Source organism: Eschrichtius robustus, chromosome 7 (assembly GCF_028021215.1).
Source record: "Eschrichtius robustus isolate mEscRob2 chromosome 7, mEscRob2.pri, whole genome shotgun sequence".
Lineage (NCBI taxonomy): Eukaryota > Metazoa > Chordata > Mammalia > Artiodactyla > Eschrichtiidae > Eschrichtius > Eschrichtius robustus.
Window position 1 is genome coordinate 79,529,210 of NC_090830.1, and position 19,523 is coordinate 79,548,732.

Here is a 19,523-nt window from a genome sequence, read left to right on the forward strand (position 1 = left end):
TGATATGAAGGTTCTAAATGGACATTTAAAGTGCTTATTTTTCCTCATATAATGTGCTGTTTTATTATTATTTCTTTATTTACCATTTATATACTAAAATAAGAATGTAATTTAGAAAATGATGAGAAAGAACCATGTATGAGAAATAATGTTACATTTATATATTCAACAAATATTTATCAAATAGCTACAGTGTGTATAGTTCTTCATTTTGTGTGTTAAGATAAAGCAAACAAGGATCTCCTTCAAAGAGCTCATAGTGTACTAAGCTTTGACTTACAATATGCAAAAAAAAAATTTGATTTCACAAAAATAAAGAGCTTTCTTCAACATACTGTATACCCTTTAGTAGGTTTCTGTAGACTCTTGAAGTTCTAGGGAATCGAGCTTAAAAATCCTTGCCCTGGGGTAAAGCCTGTCACTCTGGTGTTTCTCTTCCTGGCCTTGCTGTAGTTTGCATTGACAGGGGAGGGGTTTATGTTTTGTGCCCTCCCTACATAGCCTGCAGTGATGCTGAAGGACCAGAGAGCAGACTTTCACTGATAATGTACCTGTAAGTGCTGGGTTGGTGCCTGGCCTAAAGCATTAGTGGATCTAGAACCTCCACCACAAAGAGTTTTAGGGCGGAGTCCAAAAAACAAGGTCAGAGCTCTTGACATTCAGGTAGTAATTACCATCCTCCTTTCCTACTTCTTAGGACTACTGTAATTGAAAGGGTCAGAGGTACTCTGAATGTGAAGAAAACAAAAGCAGAAAAGTCAGGGGCATAGAAATTCTACCCACCAGTGGGTTTAATGTGCCCACCGGGCAATTGGAAATTAAGTGTGATAATGGAATCACACTACTATTATTGGTTCTGTGAGGACAAGTACTTGGAGTACCAGTTGTATTCTGTTGGCATACTTGGGTGCTGAGTAAATATTAGTAACTTGTTGAATAGTGCCTAGCATCTCACTGCCATGTAAATCTCTGTGAAGGCAGGACATTGTTGGAGGGAATGGTGGTGGTGATGGTAATCTTATTGAGAAAGTGACTACCATGTGACTTTTCTAGCTTGTTAATATCCATCTACCTATGCCTCATCTTTTCATTCTACTTCCCTGTTTGTATCTCATTACAATCAATTCAGTTGCCTGTGTCTCTGAGCAGTTAATTCAGGTTTCTCGTGGTGGAACTGGTAATGAGAATATCTATGTTCACATCACGCCTAGGTGGAGTTGTATGTAGGCACCATCTAGATGAAAATGGATGCCTTGGGACAACTGAGCAAGCCGCTGTATGATTCCAACTAATATATGACATTCTGGAAAGAGCAAAACTATGGATACAGTATAAAAAATATCAGCGGTTAACAGGGATTAGAGGGGGGAGGGAGAGATGAATAGGCAGAGTGCAAGGATTTTTGGGGGGCAGTAAAATACTCTGTATGATACTACAATGGTAGGTACATGTCATCATAAATTTGTCCAAACCCATAGAATGTACAACACAAAGAGAGAACCCTAATGTAATCTTTGGGTGGACTTTGGGTGATAATGATGTGTCAGTGTAGGGTCATCAGTTGTAACAAATATATGAGTCTGGTGGGGGAATGTTGTTAATGAGGGAGGCTGTGCACCTGTCGGGACAGGGGGTATGTGGGAAATTTCTGTACCTTCCTCTCAATTTTCCTGTGAACTTAAAATTGCTCTTAAAAAAGAAGTCTAAGAAAAAAAGAAACCATTAAAGATTTGTGATACTTGAATATGAATTGATTTTAAAATTCCATTTTTCAAAATCTAGGGTAGGGTTTATATTATATTGCTAATATTATGACATACTTGCTGAAGAGAATAGTTTGTAAATCCTAAGCTGACTTCCTATAACCATGTGTTGAACTTCCAGCGGTGTTGAATCAGACTTTGATCCCTCTTAAGAAGATAAATGCAATATCTGCAGTTTCTAATGGTATGGGTGTAGGAGAGACTTTCAGATGAAATCTTCAAAGCCAAGTCTCTGCCCAGATAAGAAATTAAAGGCCCTGGAGAAGGCAGTTATTTCATTGTCCTACCTCCTTCCCCCTCCGCCCAACTTGTAGGCCTCATTTATTTACCGCTCCCCCCCCCCAAAAAAAAAGAACAAATGAGATGCTATTGTTAAATGCAGTGTGCAGGGTTAGATTTGTTTCCTTCCAATAGAATCACTTTCCTTAATCAGCACTCTTATAAATGGCACACCTGCCTAATTAGAACAAGTTCTAGACGACAGGATGCAGTGTGAGCATTTCAGTTAGCTCCACACATTTGATAACTATTGTGACTGATGTTCTTAGAAAGTCTTCCCTTCTCTCCTTTTCTTATTCCTCTGTGGCTAAGCTTTTTATAATTTTATACTTCTGAATCAGCCTTTGATTGTGGGAATTTATCCGTATGTGGTCATTGATATTGGTTTTGTTTCTAAGTGATTCCTTAAATGAAAAAAGAAGTGATGTATTTATGCTTATGTGTAGGGATGCTTTTAAATATTTTTATTAGATTTAATTTACTTGTTATCACTCTTAAAATACAGAAAACTCCCTTGACTGTGACAGGGAGGTAAAATACAGCAGTCACGTTCAAGATCTCCATACATTAGCAATAATAAATCCTTTTGCCCTGAGTAATAACAGAAACTCAATTTAGAGCCAGTGGGGATGACATAGTGCTCCCTCACAGAACCAATCACCCACAGAGAAGTATAATGAGCAGGGGAGGTGATACAATAAAACCTGTATGGCCAGAGGAAAATTATGGTAAAATTGTTGCCTATGAAAAGTCTTGTAATAAGTATATCTCCAGTTATCTTCCAGAAGAAATTATTTAGGCATTTATTCAGGTCAAGATTCATGACGGAAGTACAAGAACAGCCTTAGAATAAAGCAAAAGGGTACATGAGTGTAGAGAAAATGGCAGTGGACATGCTGTGAACAGAGTTGTGTTGTGCCTGAAGGATCTGAAGTAGCCCCGGTGCTGCTGTGAGGGCGTGCTGCTCACCAAACCTTGCAGAGGGATGGCTGCACTGACCCCTGTTGCAGCACATGCTGACGGGGACAAGATAATGCCCTTAAAATACAAAATGGTTTAGATTATCACAGGAATATACTCTACTCTTAGAGTTAGTGTATTTCCCAAGACCACAGCTTAAGCAGATTGCTGTAAAGGAAAATCCTGAGTGGGCATGATCCCTATCCTAATTAGGAGTGGGCTTGATCTGTTCAGACATCTATCAGTTGAATAAGTGGGTTAAGTGGCAAGAAATGAAGTCTAGCTCTTTATTAGATAAGTGTCAAGTATAGTGCTGAGGTGGCTAAAAAAAAAAAAAAAAAAAAAAGTTAGTATGTTACCTAAAACAACATGAACAGTTTCAACCTGTGTTGTCCCAGTGCTATCTGTTGTACAGTCTGTGGAAAACAATTCATTACCAATAATAAAACACCAAAGTTTGTAAAATATTTTTTAAATAGATTGAACAGATAGATGCTTTTTTATAATTTTGTTACTCTCACTGCAGTGTATTCATCTTTCTTGATTTCTTTTTTTTCTTTTATTGTGTTATTTCTTGAGAGGCAAAGGGGGGTGGTGGTCACAGTTAGGTACTGGCAGCTGGGCGTGGCCCCAAAGCTATCTTGCATACAACCTATAGTGGCTATTAGTGAGTGAGCCCCAATAGTTAATACTTGTGGGAGTGGTGAGGCAATTTCCCTCCCAGCTGATTTTAAAATTTTGGTTCTATCTTGTCAGATTAGACCCATGGAAGTACAATTATGTCCAAACATAAGTGCCATACATTATAAATGGTCAGAGTAGGAAAAAAGCATTCAGATTAGACAGTGGTGGAACCCACCTTGCCATCAATGGTTGCTTCATATTGTAGTCATTAAAAATATACATTAAAATAAAGAACAGTAGTCAGTATTTTGGGACCTGTTGAACCGGAGGAACCAGTTCCAAACCTGAAGGCAGTCTGTTCATTTGTTCATTCATTTATTCCATGAATGTACTTTGAGACTGGAGCTACAGCAACTAATCTCTGCTCTCTTAATGTTTTTAGTAAGCGAAACAAAATAGATGAATGATACATCATATGTCAGATAGTGATGAGTGCTATGCAGAAAAATAAAGCAAGGCATGGAGGATCCAGAGGTGCGGGTGGAGTGCAGTTTTAGAGGGAGTGGTCAGGGATAGCCTTTCTGATAGGTGATAACGTGAATCCAGCTCCAAAGGAAATGAGGGAGCAGCTGTGGGAAGCGAAACAGCTAAGAGCTTAGAGTCAGCAGGCTGGGCTCCCTCTGTCTTAATAGCTTTGTGACCGTAGGGAGGCATTTAACTTACCTGTGGCACGGAGACAGAAAGAGCCACCGAGCCTATTTCACAGGGTTTGTGTTCGGCACAAGTGAGACACTTGAGAAAAGCATTTTGGTAAAGGAAAAGTAGTACCTCGACTTCAAATTTCAGTGTGAAACGATAAGAGGGTATAAGTTAAAGAGATAAATACAGCAGAGTCTTAAAACAGCCCTTCCATACAGCTTGTTGTGGAGTTATTGAATTGAGTTGTCTGAACTAAAGTGTAGAGAACATTCTCCAAAGATGAACTGTTTTTTCTTTAATTAATTAATTAATTAATTAATTAATTAATTAATTTATTTATTTATGGCTGTGTTGGGTCTTCGTTTCTATGCGAGGGCTTTCTCTAGTTGTGGCAAGCGGGAGCCGCTCTTCATCGCGGTGCGCGGGCCTCTCACTATCGCGGCCTCTCTTATTGTGGAGCACAGGCTCCAGACGCGCAGGCTCAGTAGTTGTGGCTCACGGGCCCAGTCGCTCCGCGGCATGTGGGATCTTCCCAGACCAGGGCTCGAACCCGTGTCCCCCGCATTGGCAGGCAGACCCTCAACCACCGCGCCACCAGGGAAGCCCCAGATGAACTGTTTGATACTGGGGTGTACAGGATTTATATTCATCTTTGTTTGCTTTTGTGGTATTATTAGTTTAAGATTTTATATTTGTTTGTGCTTTTCTTCCTCTGACATCTTTTTCTTTTCTTTTCCTTTGAAGCTTTCCTTTTATTAAATTAGTTACAGGCCTCTTGACTCTCAGTTGAGCATTTTCTACGCTGTTCCTGTACTCCCTGATTAATTCATTAAAAACAAAAACCAAAAAAATCCTCTAAGATGAATACTTTTCATGGGGGCTCACAACATCCATCTTTTATAGAGTAATTCTAAACTCCAGAACAAATTACTTGCACTGATGTTTATTAAGGACTTGAAGCTGTTTGTTTGCTCTGTTTGTTTTTATAGCCAGAGTGAATTTTGCAATAATTGTTAACAATGTTTGAATAGAACCTTATAGTTTACAAAGTGCTTCACACACTCACTCACATGGGAACTTTAGCAACCCTGGAGCAAGACAAGGTGGACGCTATTGTGCCCTTTCACAAAAGAGGGAACCCAAGGCTCAGAGAACAGAATTTAAATTCAGGTCTTTCCATGATACAAGTGTGAATATATGAATGAAAAATGCTGAATTGTTTCCAACACTTGGAATTACTAAAATGGTATGTTTTATAAGTAGATGCAGGAAATTTTGTAGATGACACCAGGAGAAGAATCCTTAAGGGATTATGGAAAGAGAGGGCTGTGTCCCTGATCATTGTGAGTGGAGACCGTGGAGGCAAAACCCCTTTTGGTGTCTTTGTCAGGAAGAGGATGTGAGCCTGGATGCCCATGGCTCTGATCTGTGCATGAACTAACTCCCTCCCTCCCTCCATTCCTTTTTTTTTCCAGTTTCTTAGACTAACAAGACTAACAAGCATCTTATTTTCCTTCAGGGCAGAAATAAAAGTAACCATATGCAAATATAAAACTTATCAAAGATGTGTTGTCTTGGATTTAAGAATGTTTCTTCAGAAAAGGCTGTCCTATTTTGATATCAGGCATCCTGAAGACTCTTAAAATGTCTTTTAAAGTATAATAGAAGCAATGAAAAATTAGAGCTGAGTTGGGAAGGGCCTTAGAAATTATCCAGCCATGGAACCATTAAACTATTTGATCTGGAAAGGACCTTTGAAAAGGTCCCAGATCCCAACTCGCGGGAGGCTCCTTCGTCCACCGCGGCATCCTCGCCATCCTGATAGGGTCCGTGCAGTATCTCCATGGCTTCTGATTACAAAGACTGTGTGAGTTCACTTATATGAGGTGCCTAGATTACTCAAACTCATGGAGACAGAAAGCAGAAGGGTGGTTGCCTGGGGCTTGGGGGAATGGGAAGTTAGTATTTAATGGGGACAGAGTGTCAGTTTGGGAAGATGAAAAAGTTCTGGAGATCAATGGTGGTTGTACAACATTGTGAACATAGTTAATGCCACTGAACTGTGTACTTAAAAATGATTAAGATGGTGAATTTTATGTTTTTTATATATATATATATATATGTATATATGTATGTGTGTGTGTATGTGTATATATGTGTGTGTGTATATATATATACACATACATACATACATACACATACACACACACACACACATACATACACACACACATTTTACCACAGTGTAAAAAATAAAGAAGCAAGAAAAAAATTCATTTCGCTGCTGGACAGCTCTGTTGGAAAGTTGGAGTCTAAGATGACTCACTGGGGCATGGAGGCATGGAGAACAAATTAACCCCTCCCCCTGGATGAAGACACCCAGCTTGTCCCCTCCCAACAGTCTCTTCCCAGCCAACCAGCCCCAAGTTGCTTCAATAGGTCATTTTGTTTTGTCTTACAGTTTATTTGAATCATAATCAAGATAAGGACTGTATGTTGTAATTGGCTAATAAGCCTTTTAAATCTCTCTTAATCTATTGGTTCTTCTTCCATATCTGTTTCTGTCTCCCTCACTCATTCTGTCACCCTTTTAATTTACTTGTTGAAGAAACTGGGTCATTTGTCCTCAAGAGTTTTGGTACTTGCGTCCCTCTGCTGTGTAGATTGACATGTTCCTCTGTCCTCTGTATTTCTTGTGAAGCAGTAATTGGATTGAGATACTTTACTGTAGACATGTTGTAATCCAACTATAAATAACTCATTCTGTATCTTTTTTTTGAAAGTGCCCCCCAGCTTTTTGCTTGGAAAATTGTAAACATTGAAACAAATCATTAGACAATTGAACGAATAATGTCATGAACATCCAAGTACCGTTATATAGATTCACCAGCCGTTAACATTTGCCACATTTGCTTTCTCTCTTCCTCTCTGCACACACATACACTAGTAATACACATAGGTTTTTCCCCCTGCATCATTTGAGCTCAAGTTATAGACATCATGACACTTTACTCCAAAATATTTCAGCCCATAACTCCTAAGGCAATTCTTATATAATCACAGTCTAGTTTATGTGTTGTCTGCTGTTTAGTGCATGTTACCCTAATTATCCAAATAGTGTTCTTTACAGCCGTGAGTTATTATTATTTATTTTTTTTAATTTATTTTTTAATTTTTTTATTTATGGCTGAGTTGGGTCTTTGTTGCTGCGCGTGGGCTTTCTTTAGTTGCGAGTGGGGGCTACTCTTCGTTGCGGTGCGCGGGCTTCTCATTGCGGTGGCTTCTCTTGTTGTGGAGCACAGGCTCTAGGCGCGTGGGCTTCAGTAGTTGTGGCTCACGGGCTTTTGGGCGCAGGCTCAGTAGTTGTGGCGCACGGGCTTAGTTGCTCCGCGGCATGTGGGATCTTCCCGGACCAGGGATTGAACCCGTGTCCCCTGCATTGGCAGGCGGATTCTTAACCACTGCACTACCAGGGAAGGCCCATGAGTTATTTTTTAAAAATTCAAAATCCAAGCAGAGATTGCAAATTGTATTTAGTTTTCCCACCACTTTAATCGCCTAAATTGGTTCTGCCCTTTTTTGCGTCTTACATGACATCAACATTTTTTGAAGAGTCCAGGCCAGCATGTCCCTAAATTTGGATTTGCCTGATTGTCTCCTTATGATTAGATTGAGGCTAAATGTTTCCAGTAAGAACACTGCATAGGCAGTGCTGAGTCCTTCAGCGCCACGCTCGGGAGGCATCTCATGTCAGTTTGTCCCATGATGGCTGATAGGTTCGATTGCTCAGTTAAGGGGTTGTCTACCAGACTTTTCCATTGTAAAGGTACCATTTCCCCATTGTAATTAATAAATAATCTATAGCATATTAAAGGTTGCTTTTTTAATAGTTTAAAAAACATATGCCATTGGTCATGGGAGAAATTGGATGGCAGAGATTATGAGCACATTAGAGTTATTACTGCTGATGGAAAATAATTTTTAAACACTGGTTTTTCTTGAGAGAGGAGAGATAAAGAGGGGAGGTAGTAAAGGTGAGAAATGAGCTTTACCGAAGACAGACTTGTGTTTGAATCCCAGCTCCACACTTGAACCTCTGCAACTTTAGAAAAGTTACCTCACTTCTCGGAGCCTCAGTTTCTTTCCTGTGATGGGCATAATAATATACATTCCTAGCAGGGTTGTTAAGATGATTAAATGAGCTAGTGTATGAGTGGGCTCTAGCCTAGCAGCTGCCCCAGGACCATCACATGGGAGGTGAGGAAGAAATGCTTCCCGAGCAGTTTGCAGAGTTTAAACCTGTCCGTGAGTGTTCGTTCTCAAGATCAGATTGAAATATTCAGGCATGTTGATAAGAAAATGTGATCAACAGGTTAGGTGGTGGTATGAAATTTCAAAGAAAGGAATTCAGAACTGGGAGATGTTTGGTTCCATTTTCAGACCTCTTAAATATGATTTGTCTGTAGTGGATTTATGTAGAATTGAGTTGCCATTGATTCAGACCTCTTTCTGACTGCAGTCCATTTTAATCTATTACCAGGGATTATTTTTTGAAACAGTTTATGTGTAGTCTGATCGAGAATAGTGAATCATAATAATTCTGTGACCCATTTACGTGCATTACTGTAAAAGTGTCATTTCATACAAGTGACAGCTTTTTAAAGTTAATTAGACTCGGCTATACTGAGGTTAGCAAAAAGTGCTTTGAATTATCAATAATTCAGCAGGGCAGACATTTCTGTATAATGTAGTGGTTTTATAGAGTATTGTGAGACAGTTATCCCTAAAAGAAATGGTTGTGAGCATACATCAGCATGGTGGGGCTCGCTTGAGTGTGGCGTGAAGTGATATCATCTATGCTTTCTATTATTGAGCAGAGTGTGGGACATCGGTCTTTCTGGCCATGAACTACTAGCAACCTTTGTCCTTTGTGTTACCTTTAGTTAAAAACGAAAAATGAGCATGAATGCTGGCTGATGGCCATGTCTTTCTTACAGCTAAAAATTCATCTGGGAAAGAAAAATGGGATTGCAGATTTGGATTTGTTTCATCACATGAATGATATGTGACATTTTCTAAATTATTTATCAGTGCAAGGATGGCAGCAATGGCTTGAGCATTGTTATATCAAATGAAAGCAGGAATCCCATTAGTATAAGGACTGGGTTTTAGCTAGAATCTATCAGGGGAATGTTGTCACTTGAAAACCAGATTGTTCTTTTAATTGCTATTTAAAGGAACAAAAGTGTTCCCAAGGTGCTGCAGTTGAGCAGTTGCGAGTAATAACTATGGATCCATAATTATGCAGTGCTGATTATCTGGCATTTAAAAAATGGTGGCAGGAGTCAGTGACCAGTTTGTTGTACCTTGTCTTTTTTGGTTTTTCTAATACAGTGTTTTATACTCTGCTTTTTAACTGGGGCTACAAAAACACATTTGCATAGTTACCTCAGAAAGTGAAACCTGTGCATATTAAAAGAACAAATTAAACCGAAAATTAGGGCAAGATAATGAACACTTATATTGTAAGATGAAATTAACAGTCATATCGAACAGTTTTGCAAATGCTTGGTCATAAGATGAATTCTGGTTTTTGATGACGTGTCACGTTGAACCAAGACGTTTGTTGGAATCATTATTACCATTTGAAATATTATTTTAGAGATAACTGTTTTTAAACTAGCATATGTTTCTTTCATTTATATTCGAATATATTTTTATATAGTTAGCAAATACATTTTGAGTGCCCGCTGTGCATCAGGCAATGTATCAGGCGTTTGGAATAGAGTGGCTGAACAAATGAGGTTTATTTTACGCTGATGTATATTTAGAAAGTTAGGCCTAGCAAAATCTTGTTTTTAATTTACATTAAAAAAAATTTGTGATTATACTAAGCTTTCTTGCCCTAAATTTTTGATTCATGAGATTCAAATATAAATACATTATAGTTACATTCAGATGGCTAGCAGACAACATGTGTGAAGCTTGGAATATGAAATAAAATTTTAGTTTTCATACAGTTTGGCTGTTCAAAATAATGTGACCAGATCTGTAGACACAGTCAACTCTTCATTTGGATGGGAATACTAGTGTTGCTGGTAGTCATAAATAACAATGGAGGCACTAAAATGTATGCAGATTTATACATTGTTAGAAGCAAATTCCGTAGTGAGAGTTAAAGGGGTGCTAGGGGGTTAGACAAATGTTTTGTTCTTTCTTTTATTGAAAGTGGGAATGTCAGAGATTGAGAGTTTGTCTCCTTTGTGTGGCATGGTGTGGTTTACTTTTGAAGACCTTGGTGCCAGAAAGGCCTTGTTAATTGTCTTTTGATCATCTCAAGTGATCCCACAGAATTTTAAAGTTCTCGCTTAGTTCTAATGCTGTTATTATGTCACCTTTTAACATACCAGTATTTTATGTCAAATATTTAATTGATGCATAATAGTAACCTGTACTAAAACATTTGATAAAGTTTAATTAAACAATCTGGTCTGACTAGAAGATACTCATAGACTGTAATACTGAATAGGTGAATCAGTTTATAGTAGGCATATAGATTACGGGAACAATTGAGACTTCAAATGAATTCTTAATGTTCATTTCAGGAGGGTAGTGTAATATATAAAGGTTTTAGATTTCATTGGCTTAATGAAAATTACTTCTGAGTCTTATACATTACACATAAATGCATTATTCTGGCAATACTTTAGTGTCAAATAATTTGAGGGGTTTTTTATTAGCAGAAAATGTTGATATGAATACCTTATTTCAGCAGTTTTTCTTTGGTAAAGAAATATGTAAGAAGCTTTTGATTTTAATGTTTTGTTTTAAATTTTGAAATGGAAAACTAACTGTGTTTTTTCATTTTAATTTTTTTCGTAGCCCCGTGCCGATCCCATTCCAATATGCAGCTTCTGTCTGGGGACAAAAGAATCAAATCGTGAAAAGAAACCAGAAGAACTCCTCTCTTGTGCAGATTGTGGCAGTAGTGGTAAGTTGGTATTTTGTGTATGTGTGTACAATGACTCCCCATTACAGCTACGTGCGATTTCTCTCTATCGAAAAAAAATCTGTTATTTAAAGTAATATTTGATAATAGAGTAAGCTTTAAATTTAAAAAGTAAATGCAGGTGGGGGGGAAGTGTGAGTATATTAACACTGACATAAACCATATGTCATAAAATAAATAAATTTTTTTAAAAAAGCTTTAAAAATTATTTATTTATTTATTTATTTTTGGCTGCGTTGGGTCTCCGTTGCTGTACGCAGGCTTTCTCTAGTTGAGGCGAGCAGGGGCTACTCTTGTTTGTGGTGCGCGAGCTTCTCATTGCAGTGGCTTCTCTTGTTGTGGAACACGGGCTCTAGGCACGCAGGCTCAGTAGTTGTGGCTTGAGGGCCCTAGCGTGCAGGCTCAGTAGTTGTGGCGCACGGGCTTAGTTGCTCCACGGCATGTGGGATCTTCCCGGACCAGGGCTTGAACCCGTGTCCCCTGCATTGGCAGGCGGATTCTTAACCACTGCGCCACCAGGGAAGCCCATGTATTCATATTTTAAATTAAGCTTTGATTTCATACCAGCATTGATAATTCAACATGGACTATTCTACATTGCAGGTAAATTCAAGGTAGAGAATTCTAAACTTTCATGCTGAATGCACCTAGAATCCCTAGTTTTCTATAACCTGAAGTCTCAATTTAAGACGTTTCAGTTGGAATACATAGCGTTTCAGGTCCTGACACCTACTGGTGAAATATAATATTACAGCCCAGCTCTGTGTGACAGCTGGAAAGGGATGGACAGTATTCTGGAAACCACATTGATAGAATCAAGAAGTCATCAGGCATGAAAGAAATTCAAATTGCCCAGGATAAGAAAGGAAAAGGGTGGTCTATGCAGAAGGTGATGTTGCAATCAAGGAATTGCTGGGTAGGGACACCGGGCCATTGGCAAATTGCAATATACCCAAAGTGCTTTCAAGGTTGCTGTCACCTCTTTTTCTCAGCATAGGATTTTAAGACCGCACCTCCACTTATATAATGGAAATTAAAACTCAGATTGTGCTTACACTAAAAGAATTTGTCTTACCAGCCAATCTTCCTTCCTGTTAAGCAGGTAATAAGTTGCCCAGGTGAGATATATATGGTTATATGTATGTATGTATACACACACACACACACACACGTGTGTGTGTGTGTGTGTGTGTGTGTGTGTGTGTGTATATATATATATATATATATACACATATATATCTGTCTCAACAGAGTGAGTAGCAGTTACTGGGTTTTTAAAAATTAATCTCTGTGTTAATCTTCAAATTTTCTTCCTCCAGCCTACTGAAACTTTTCTCCCCAAAATGTTATTTTTAAATTAATTACCAAGTATTTCTCTGGTTACAGTTAATTCTTTAAAAACATCAACAAATCTGCAAAACACGATAGCATACTCTCATTTAGGAAGTCAGTATAGTATAGTGGTTAAGAGCAAACTAGAGAGGCAGCCACAACTCCTCTACCTTGAATGAGTTACTTAACCATTCTGAGCCTCAGTTTCCTTATTAGAAAACTAGAGATAATGGTGGCACCTACCTCTTGGGTTGTATGGAAGTTAAAGGAGAGAACACAAGTAAATAGCCTAACATAGGGTCTACAACAACTCTGGTAAGTGTGTTATAAATGTCAGCAGTTGTGGGATTTTTGTTGTTGTTGTTGTTTGGCATGTTTGATATTTTTCTTGATTGCTGCAAGTAATTTAAAATCTTATCATTTATGACAGCTGCTTGATGGTTGGATAGAGGAAATGTTTCACACTGACGAATGGCACTGTTGTGTAATGATTCTTCCTCCTCCTGTGAAGGTTTAACTTGATAGGCCCTAAATGGTTCTGCAGCTCTCAGAACCTAAGAGGAGAGAGCCTTGGAAATAAGACATTTCAAACTCTGCTTGAGAAATGCTTTCTGAAAAATGCTTTTTTTTTTTTTTCTGACAGTCTTTTTGATGGACTTTACAGATTCATTAGAACTCTTTCACCTGCCCGTGGTATCATAGCTAGTGACAAAAGGGCATGGAAACATTATCTGTATGTTCAGGTTAATAAATTTCAATCCTGCAACCTCCTTGTTTTATCCTGGTGAGGTAGTGCCTCACTCATCAGTTCTGACTCTGTAGTTATCTTTTGGGTTTTCCCACGAGGCTCATTCTGAATGAATTATTGTTTTGTGTAACTGCCTGATAAATTTAGTGGTGTTTTCTTGTCTAGGGTTTACCCTTTGTGGTTTTTAAGGTGGTGCTTTAAAAACACCCTTAACTGTTTCATTTCTTGAGTATCTATTTGTCTGGGCGCCTAGACAGATTAAAGACATACTTAAATCTGGAAAGAAAAGTTCCCTTCATATATTTCCTTTCCTTTCCTCTGGTGATACACTTACTTGAGTTGATAAGAGATCATTATCTCCTAGATCATAACTTCAAGGCCTCTTTCACAGGGTATATAAAGGCTTGTAATTCTAAACAGGTAGATCTTAGATTTTCTGATGTAACCAATCTCCCTTCGTCTTTCCCAGATGGAAGACCTGCCAAAGGAGAGGTTTGATTTCCTTTATACTTGGAGGTCGCTGAAATATTTTTCCCCCTGAAGTTTCTTACTTTTCCAGGGTGTACAGGTGTAGTGTTGTGTTTTCTCTTTTCAAAAATGATCTCATTTTCTCTTTTAACACATTATTGACTGGGGGATTTTTGCAGAAACTAACGCCTGTGGCCTTAATACGTACGTCTCCGGCCAAGAATGTGTTAACAAATGGAGAAGAATGGATTGCGGATGCTATCTAGGAGGCTTCTATCCAGAGTCATTTTGTGAGCCTCCTCCCTTCAGGTAGAATGAGCTAGAGGCTTTGGAGTCGAGATATGGGTCATGGCAGAAATTCAAGCCCTGGGGTCATCATGTCCCTTTGTTTAGGATAGAGGACGGCTCAGAGTGCTTCTCTGGACTCCACAATATGATCTGGCTCTAGTGTTAAGGTTCACTTAATCTTCCCTTGAGTGTACTGTGCCAGTCTGAATTTAGCTACTTTAGTCTCCCCCCCACCGCCCCTGCCCACCACCCCCAACTCTGCAACCAAAAAAAATTTTTTTTCCTAACTCAGGGAGATGCACTGTAGACATTTACTTCATCTGGTAGATGAGTGGATTTTGCAATTTGCTAGTCTTTAAATAGAAGGATCAAAATAAAATATGGTTCTTCTTAGAGAGCTTGGAGGGATTTTGTAGTTATAATGCTCTGTTGTGACACGTTGGTGATTATAGGGGAAAAAGAATAAAATAGGCTGGACACTGCTGGCTCAGCAGTGTCCTCCAGTAATGGTGAGAGCCCCATTGTCATGGTCCAGTTCAGTTTCAGAAGTGGGAATTACAGAGTGGCTGGTAGCCCTGGTTGGCCTCATGGAAATGGCCACTGTCTCACACTCTAGAGAGTCCACTGGTTCTGGGATTGCATTGAGACTGTTTGTAATGATCAAAGGAATCCCTAATGTAAGATGTTTCTGTGAAAAAAATACCCATAGCAGTATAAAACCCAAAAAAGGAAATATAGATGGCAGCCCATAAGGAGGATCACTCTTAAATGTGTTTCCCATATGTGCCTGTAGGTTTTTAGTCACCTCTATCTGAAGTACCATTTGTATGATATCACATTTAGACTCTGCTTAGATTTCATAGACCTGAGTAATAAGTGTTTCCTTCTGCTTACATCATAAAGTAAAGCCAATTAGAAATTTCTGTGTTTTTAAAGATGGCTCAGTGCTGCAAATGGGCAGTATATTCTTTAACTATGTTTTTCCTGCTAAAAGTTCTTTTGAAAAAAATAATTCAAGTTTGCAGGTAGTAAAAATGTGAAGTGAGGTACATAGTACAAGGAGACCCAAATGTGGTGTTCCAGTCCTCTTTGCTTGCTGGCTATGGAACTGTAGCTTTAGACATCTGTGAAATTCAGAGGATGACGTCTGCACCCCACATCTACAGGGCTGTTGTGAGGATCCAGTGAGATAATGCTATGAAGATTATCAGTAACTATAAAACATTACCCAAAGATGAAAGATTATACGAAGCACTGAAATGAATGTGGGACTCATTACATAGTCTTCAGGTCTATGGAAATGTTGGGACTAGGAAGTGATTTTACTTGACTTTCATGGATCAGCCTACTTTGAAATTAACACTGTTATATTCTCTTTGCCTCATTAAGACCAAATTATCTTTAATTAGCTTCACATAAGTATTAGATATTATACCAAATGAAATTTTGTGTCTGCTGCTCAGATTGCTGGGTGGTTAAATCTTACTTACAGATGAGTTGTGTGCATGTGTGTTTTCAAATTAGCAAATCTAAGATAAGTGCACAGTTCAAAATTACAGCATCATTCTAAGTGGAAGCTCATTGACACTGGAGACAGCAAGGCTGCTGTGATGCAGCTGGGAGAGCAGGAAGATCACCTTTGTACAGTAAAGGGAGCCAGAGCCACAGGGTCCAATGTCAGCCCACCCTCAGGAGATCTGAAGTCTCTCCTGGGTTCGTCTTTATTTGTGTGTTAACCCTGAACAAAACTTGCCTGCCTTCTGTTCCCAGAGTGAGCTTGTTGGTGCAATATACGGGTGTATCGGTGTGTGTATAGTGTGTGTGTGTGTGTATTTTTTTAATCACTAGTTTCTTAAGGTTACTGTGAGAAAATGCCCCAGGGATTTTGTTGGCTAGTCATCCAGTTTCACACTGAGTAGACACAGAAATAATTAGGTTTGGAAGGAGACCCTTGACTAGAAAGAAACCTCCGGATGGACTCCAAAGAGGAATAGACAAGGATGGAGGAAGAAGGGTTGGGGAGCCCCACTCTCCACAAGCCCAAAGCTGGATTGACCATCCAAGCAGAGTAACAGGAAGCAGAAGCCTTGTGCTGGCCTGTCACTTCGCTAAACTTATGCTGGTATGATTAACAGTGACCTCCATGTAGCAAAATCTAAAGGTGCCTTCTAAGTTTTGGTCACAATCTAATGGACATCTTTCAGTCCACACCAGATATTCCTCTCAGCCATACTTGACTTGTTGAGAATATTTTTCCTTGAAATGTTCTCATCCTTTGGCTTCCATGATTTCATATTCTCTGTGTTTTCTCTCTACCACTTCTTTCAGATCTTTTGTGAGCTCCTTGGCCTCTCTTCATCCCCTCATAGTTTCTTCAGGATTCTGTCCTTGGCCCTTTGTTTCCTCACTGTGCTTCATAACTTCTCCTGAGTTCCAGACTGTTAGATATAAATGCCTCCAGAACTTCTCCACTTGACACCCCGTAGGCTCCTCAGAGATTATATCCAAAACAGCTGATGAACCTTACACTGCTCCCTCCCCCCCCAAAAAAACAACCACTACAATAGAAACGACAGAAATCTTAGCAAACAGACAACATCCTGCTTCTCCTCAGGGATTTCCCATTTCAGCAAATGGCACACCACCAGCTACTCATTCAGTTCTACAAGCCGTCCTCTGTCCTATTCTCTCATAGCAAGAAATCACCAAAAATGCATGGGCTGTACATCCTAATATGTATCCTACATCCTCAGTATATCCATAACCCTCACCAGACCTGCTCAGAGCTGCTATTATAATAACCTAACTTTAATCTTTACCCTCTTTCCCCTCATCCATTTTCCATACTTAAGCCTAAGTTACTTTTTAAAATTGTAAATCTAATCAGAATTTTTTAGTGTCCACCAGTTAACCTTAGGAAAAATCCAAGCCCAAAACACTCTTCTGGATTGGGCTCCTGTTGACCCCTTTGCACATCACCATCCCCTTCACGCTGGTTATATCAAACCTCTTTCCTCTTCTTGAATGTCACCGTGTTCTCCTCTCCCTCTGCACATGCTGTCTTCTCCCACCCTGCTCCCCTTCTGGTCCCATCTGTTCCCACTTATCCTTTGGGTCTCTTCTTTAGGAAGGCCTGCCTCTAACCTCCTGCTAGATTCACCCATATCTCCAAGCCACCCCATCCTAATTCTTGTCTAATGGTTGTCTTTCCTGGTGGACTGTGTGATCTGAAATGTCTGTCTTTTTCCTCACTGTGTCTCAGATGGACAGATGGTTGGTCAGATAGCCAATCCGAGGGACCGAGTGTCTTGAGTCTTTCATAGTTTTCCGTTGCTGCTATAACACATTGCCACAAAATTGTTGACAGAATTCAGTTCCTTGCGTATGCAGGTCCGAGATCCCCATTTTCTTGCCGTCAGGTGAACGGCATTCCCTGCTTCTGATGGACACCCATATCCCTTGGCTTGTGTGTGGCTTCCCCCACACTGGGTGGAGTCCTTCTCCTAGTTTGAACCTCTCCTCCTCCTTTCATCTCATCTTACTAACCCAGCTGGAAGATTCTCTGCTTTTAAGTACTCGTGATTAGATTGGGCCTACCCAGATAATTCAGGGTAGTCTCCCCATCTCAAGGCCTGTACCCTTAGTCACGTGTGCAAAGCCCCTTTTGCCATGTCAGGTACTATATTTGCAAGTTATAGGGGTATAGATATCTTTGGGGGGCATTATTCTGTCTACTGCAGAGCCCATGTTTTTTTTTCTCCCATAGTACTTACTCCAAAAATCATCTCTACTGGTTTGTGGTCTCACTGATACTTGTTTAATTTTAAACAGTACTCCTCTGGTTTTGCTAGATAAAACTGTTATAAGCTACCAGTGCTTAATATGTGCTGGTAATAGGAATGAATGAGTGAATGAATATATATATTATGTTCTCAAATCAGGTAAATTGCAAGCCACAAAAATAAAACAAACTCCAGAAAGGTAAACCACCCTGAATTGTGTCATCAGAGAGAACCCAAATTTTAGGGGGAATTGTTGAATTTATGGAATGGCTAAATGGGAGGTAAGGACTTGCATTATCAATAGTATTGTTGTCCTTTATCTAATTATTATAGATTGTGTAGTAGTATGTCAAGGTTTAGTTACAGTCTTTTGTGTTACTTTAAAGTTGGCCGTGAGAAAGTAAAGTGGAAATGTTTCTTCATCCCTCAGCATCTTTTACAGAATCATAGAAATTTAGAGCTGGAAGGGATCTATGGCCAATTCTCTTGAGCTAAATAAAGGTAAGATTGCTGCCTAAAGAAAAGATAGGCTGAAGATTTTAGAATTTGATAGGGTAGCTTAAGTGGTAGTAGTCGAGATATAATATTACTTTGAGAGAAAGCAATAAGAGGAAGCATATTCCTTGCTCTTGATTAAAAGTGGCTGAAATCCATTAACTTTCAAAATGTACAATTAATTATTAAAAATTATTTTTCATAGGATATCTGCGAGAATAAATAGTAAGCTATATAATATGATGTGAATTACCTTAGTTGCTGGATATTGAGCTATAAAGTACAAAAGAAGATTTTAATGTAGAGAAAAATTTAGTGCATGAAATTGAGGTCATATGTGCTAGTGATGTATGACTTACAGGAAGTAATAAAAAGGGAGAAAAAAAGAGAAGTAAATGGTATACTTTTAAGCTGATGGGACCCATTTTAAGGGTGGAATTTAAATTGCTGTTCTTTAAAACTTGAGTTTTTACCCCCCTCACTACCTAAGGGGGGAAAAAAAAAAAACCTGATCAAAGTAGAACTTCCCCTCCCCCTTCAGAGTGTACTTCTTAAAGTCAAAAAGCAAGCTGTCTTTGCTGTTCCTGAGCAGACAGAGGTGATTGATAACCATTTTTATATATTTAAACTCTTCCCCCCCACATTCATTTGAATGAGAGAAGCCCTTGTAAAAGAAAAGTGTCATAGGTTAAATGCATCTGCCTGGGTGTCTCTCCTGCTTGAGGTCATAATCCTATGACAACATTTTATTTGCTCAACATCTTAAATACAGATGTTTAGATTTTTTTTTAAACTCAGGAATAGTGTGCTTTTATTAACAGTATTGATGATTGATTTTGAATGTTTTTACTTCAAAAAGCCAAGTCTCCTGGTGGGTGGAATTTCATGAAGCACCTGTTAAGCTTTAGGGAGGAGGATCTTTTTGGCAGCAACCCAAAATACATATTTAAACAATGAGCCTGCCAAAGTCAGGAAATTATAAAACAGTTTTGAAATTGCAGTATCTGCTTTTTTTTTTTTTTTTTTTTATTACCCCTCAGGTTTCTTTTGCAGCTTGGTTATAAGTTCTTTCACAT

At 39.0% G+C, this 19,523-nt stretch overlaps 1 protein-coding gene across 1 annotated transcript in view; it reads left to right on the forward strand.

The window, feature by feature from the left end:
- KAT6B (lysine acetyltransferase 6B) overlaps positions 1 to 19,523 on the forward strand; it is a 179,872-nt gene that overhangs the window by 102,545 nt on the left and 57,804 nt on the right. The window contains 1 exon segment of the mRNA XM_068547944.1: positions 11,208 to 11,316. Within this exon segment, the coding sequence (XP_068404045.1) occupies positions 11,208 to 11,316 (109 nt within the window).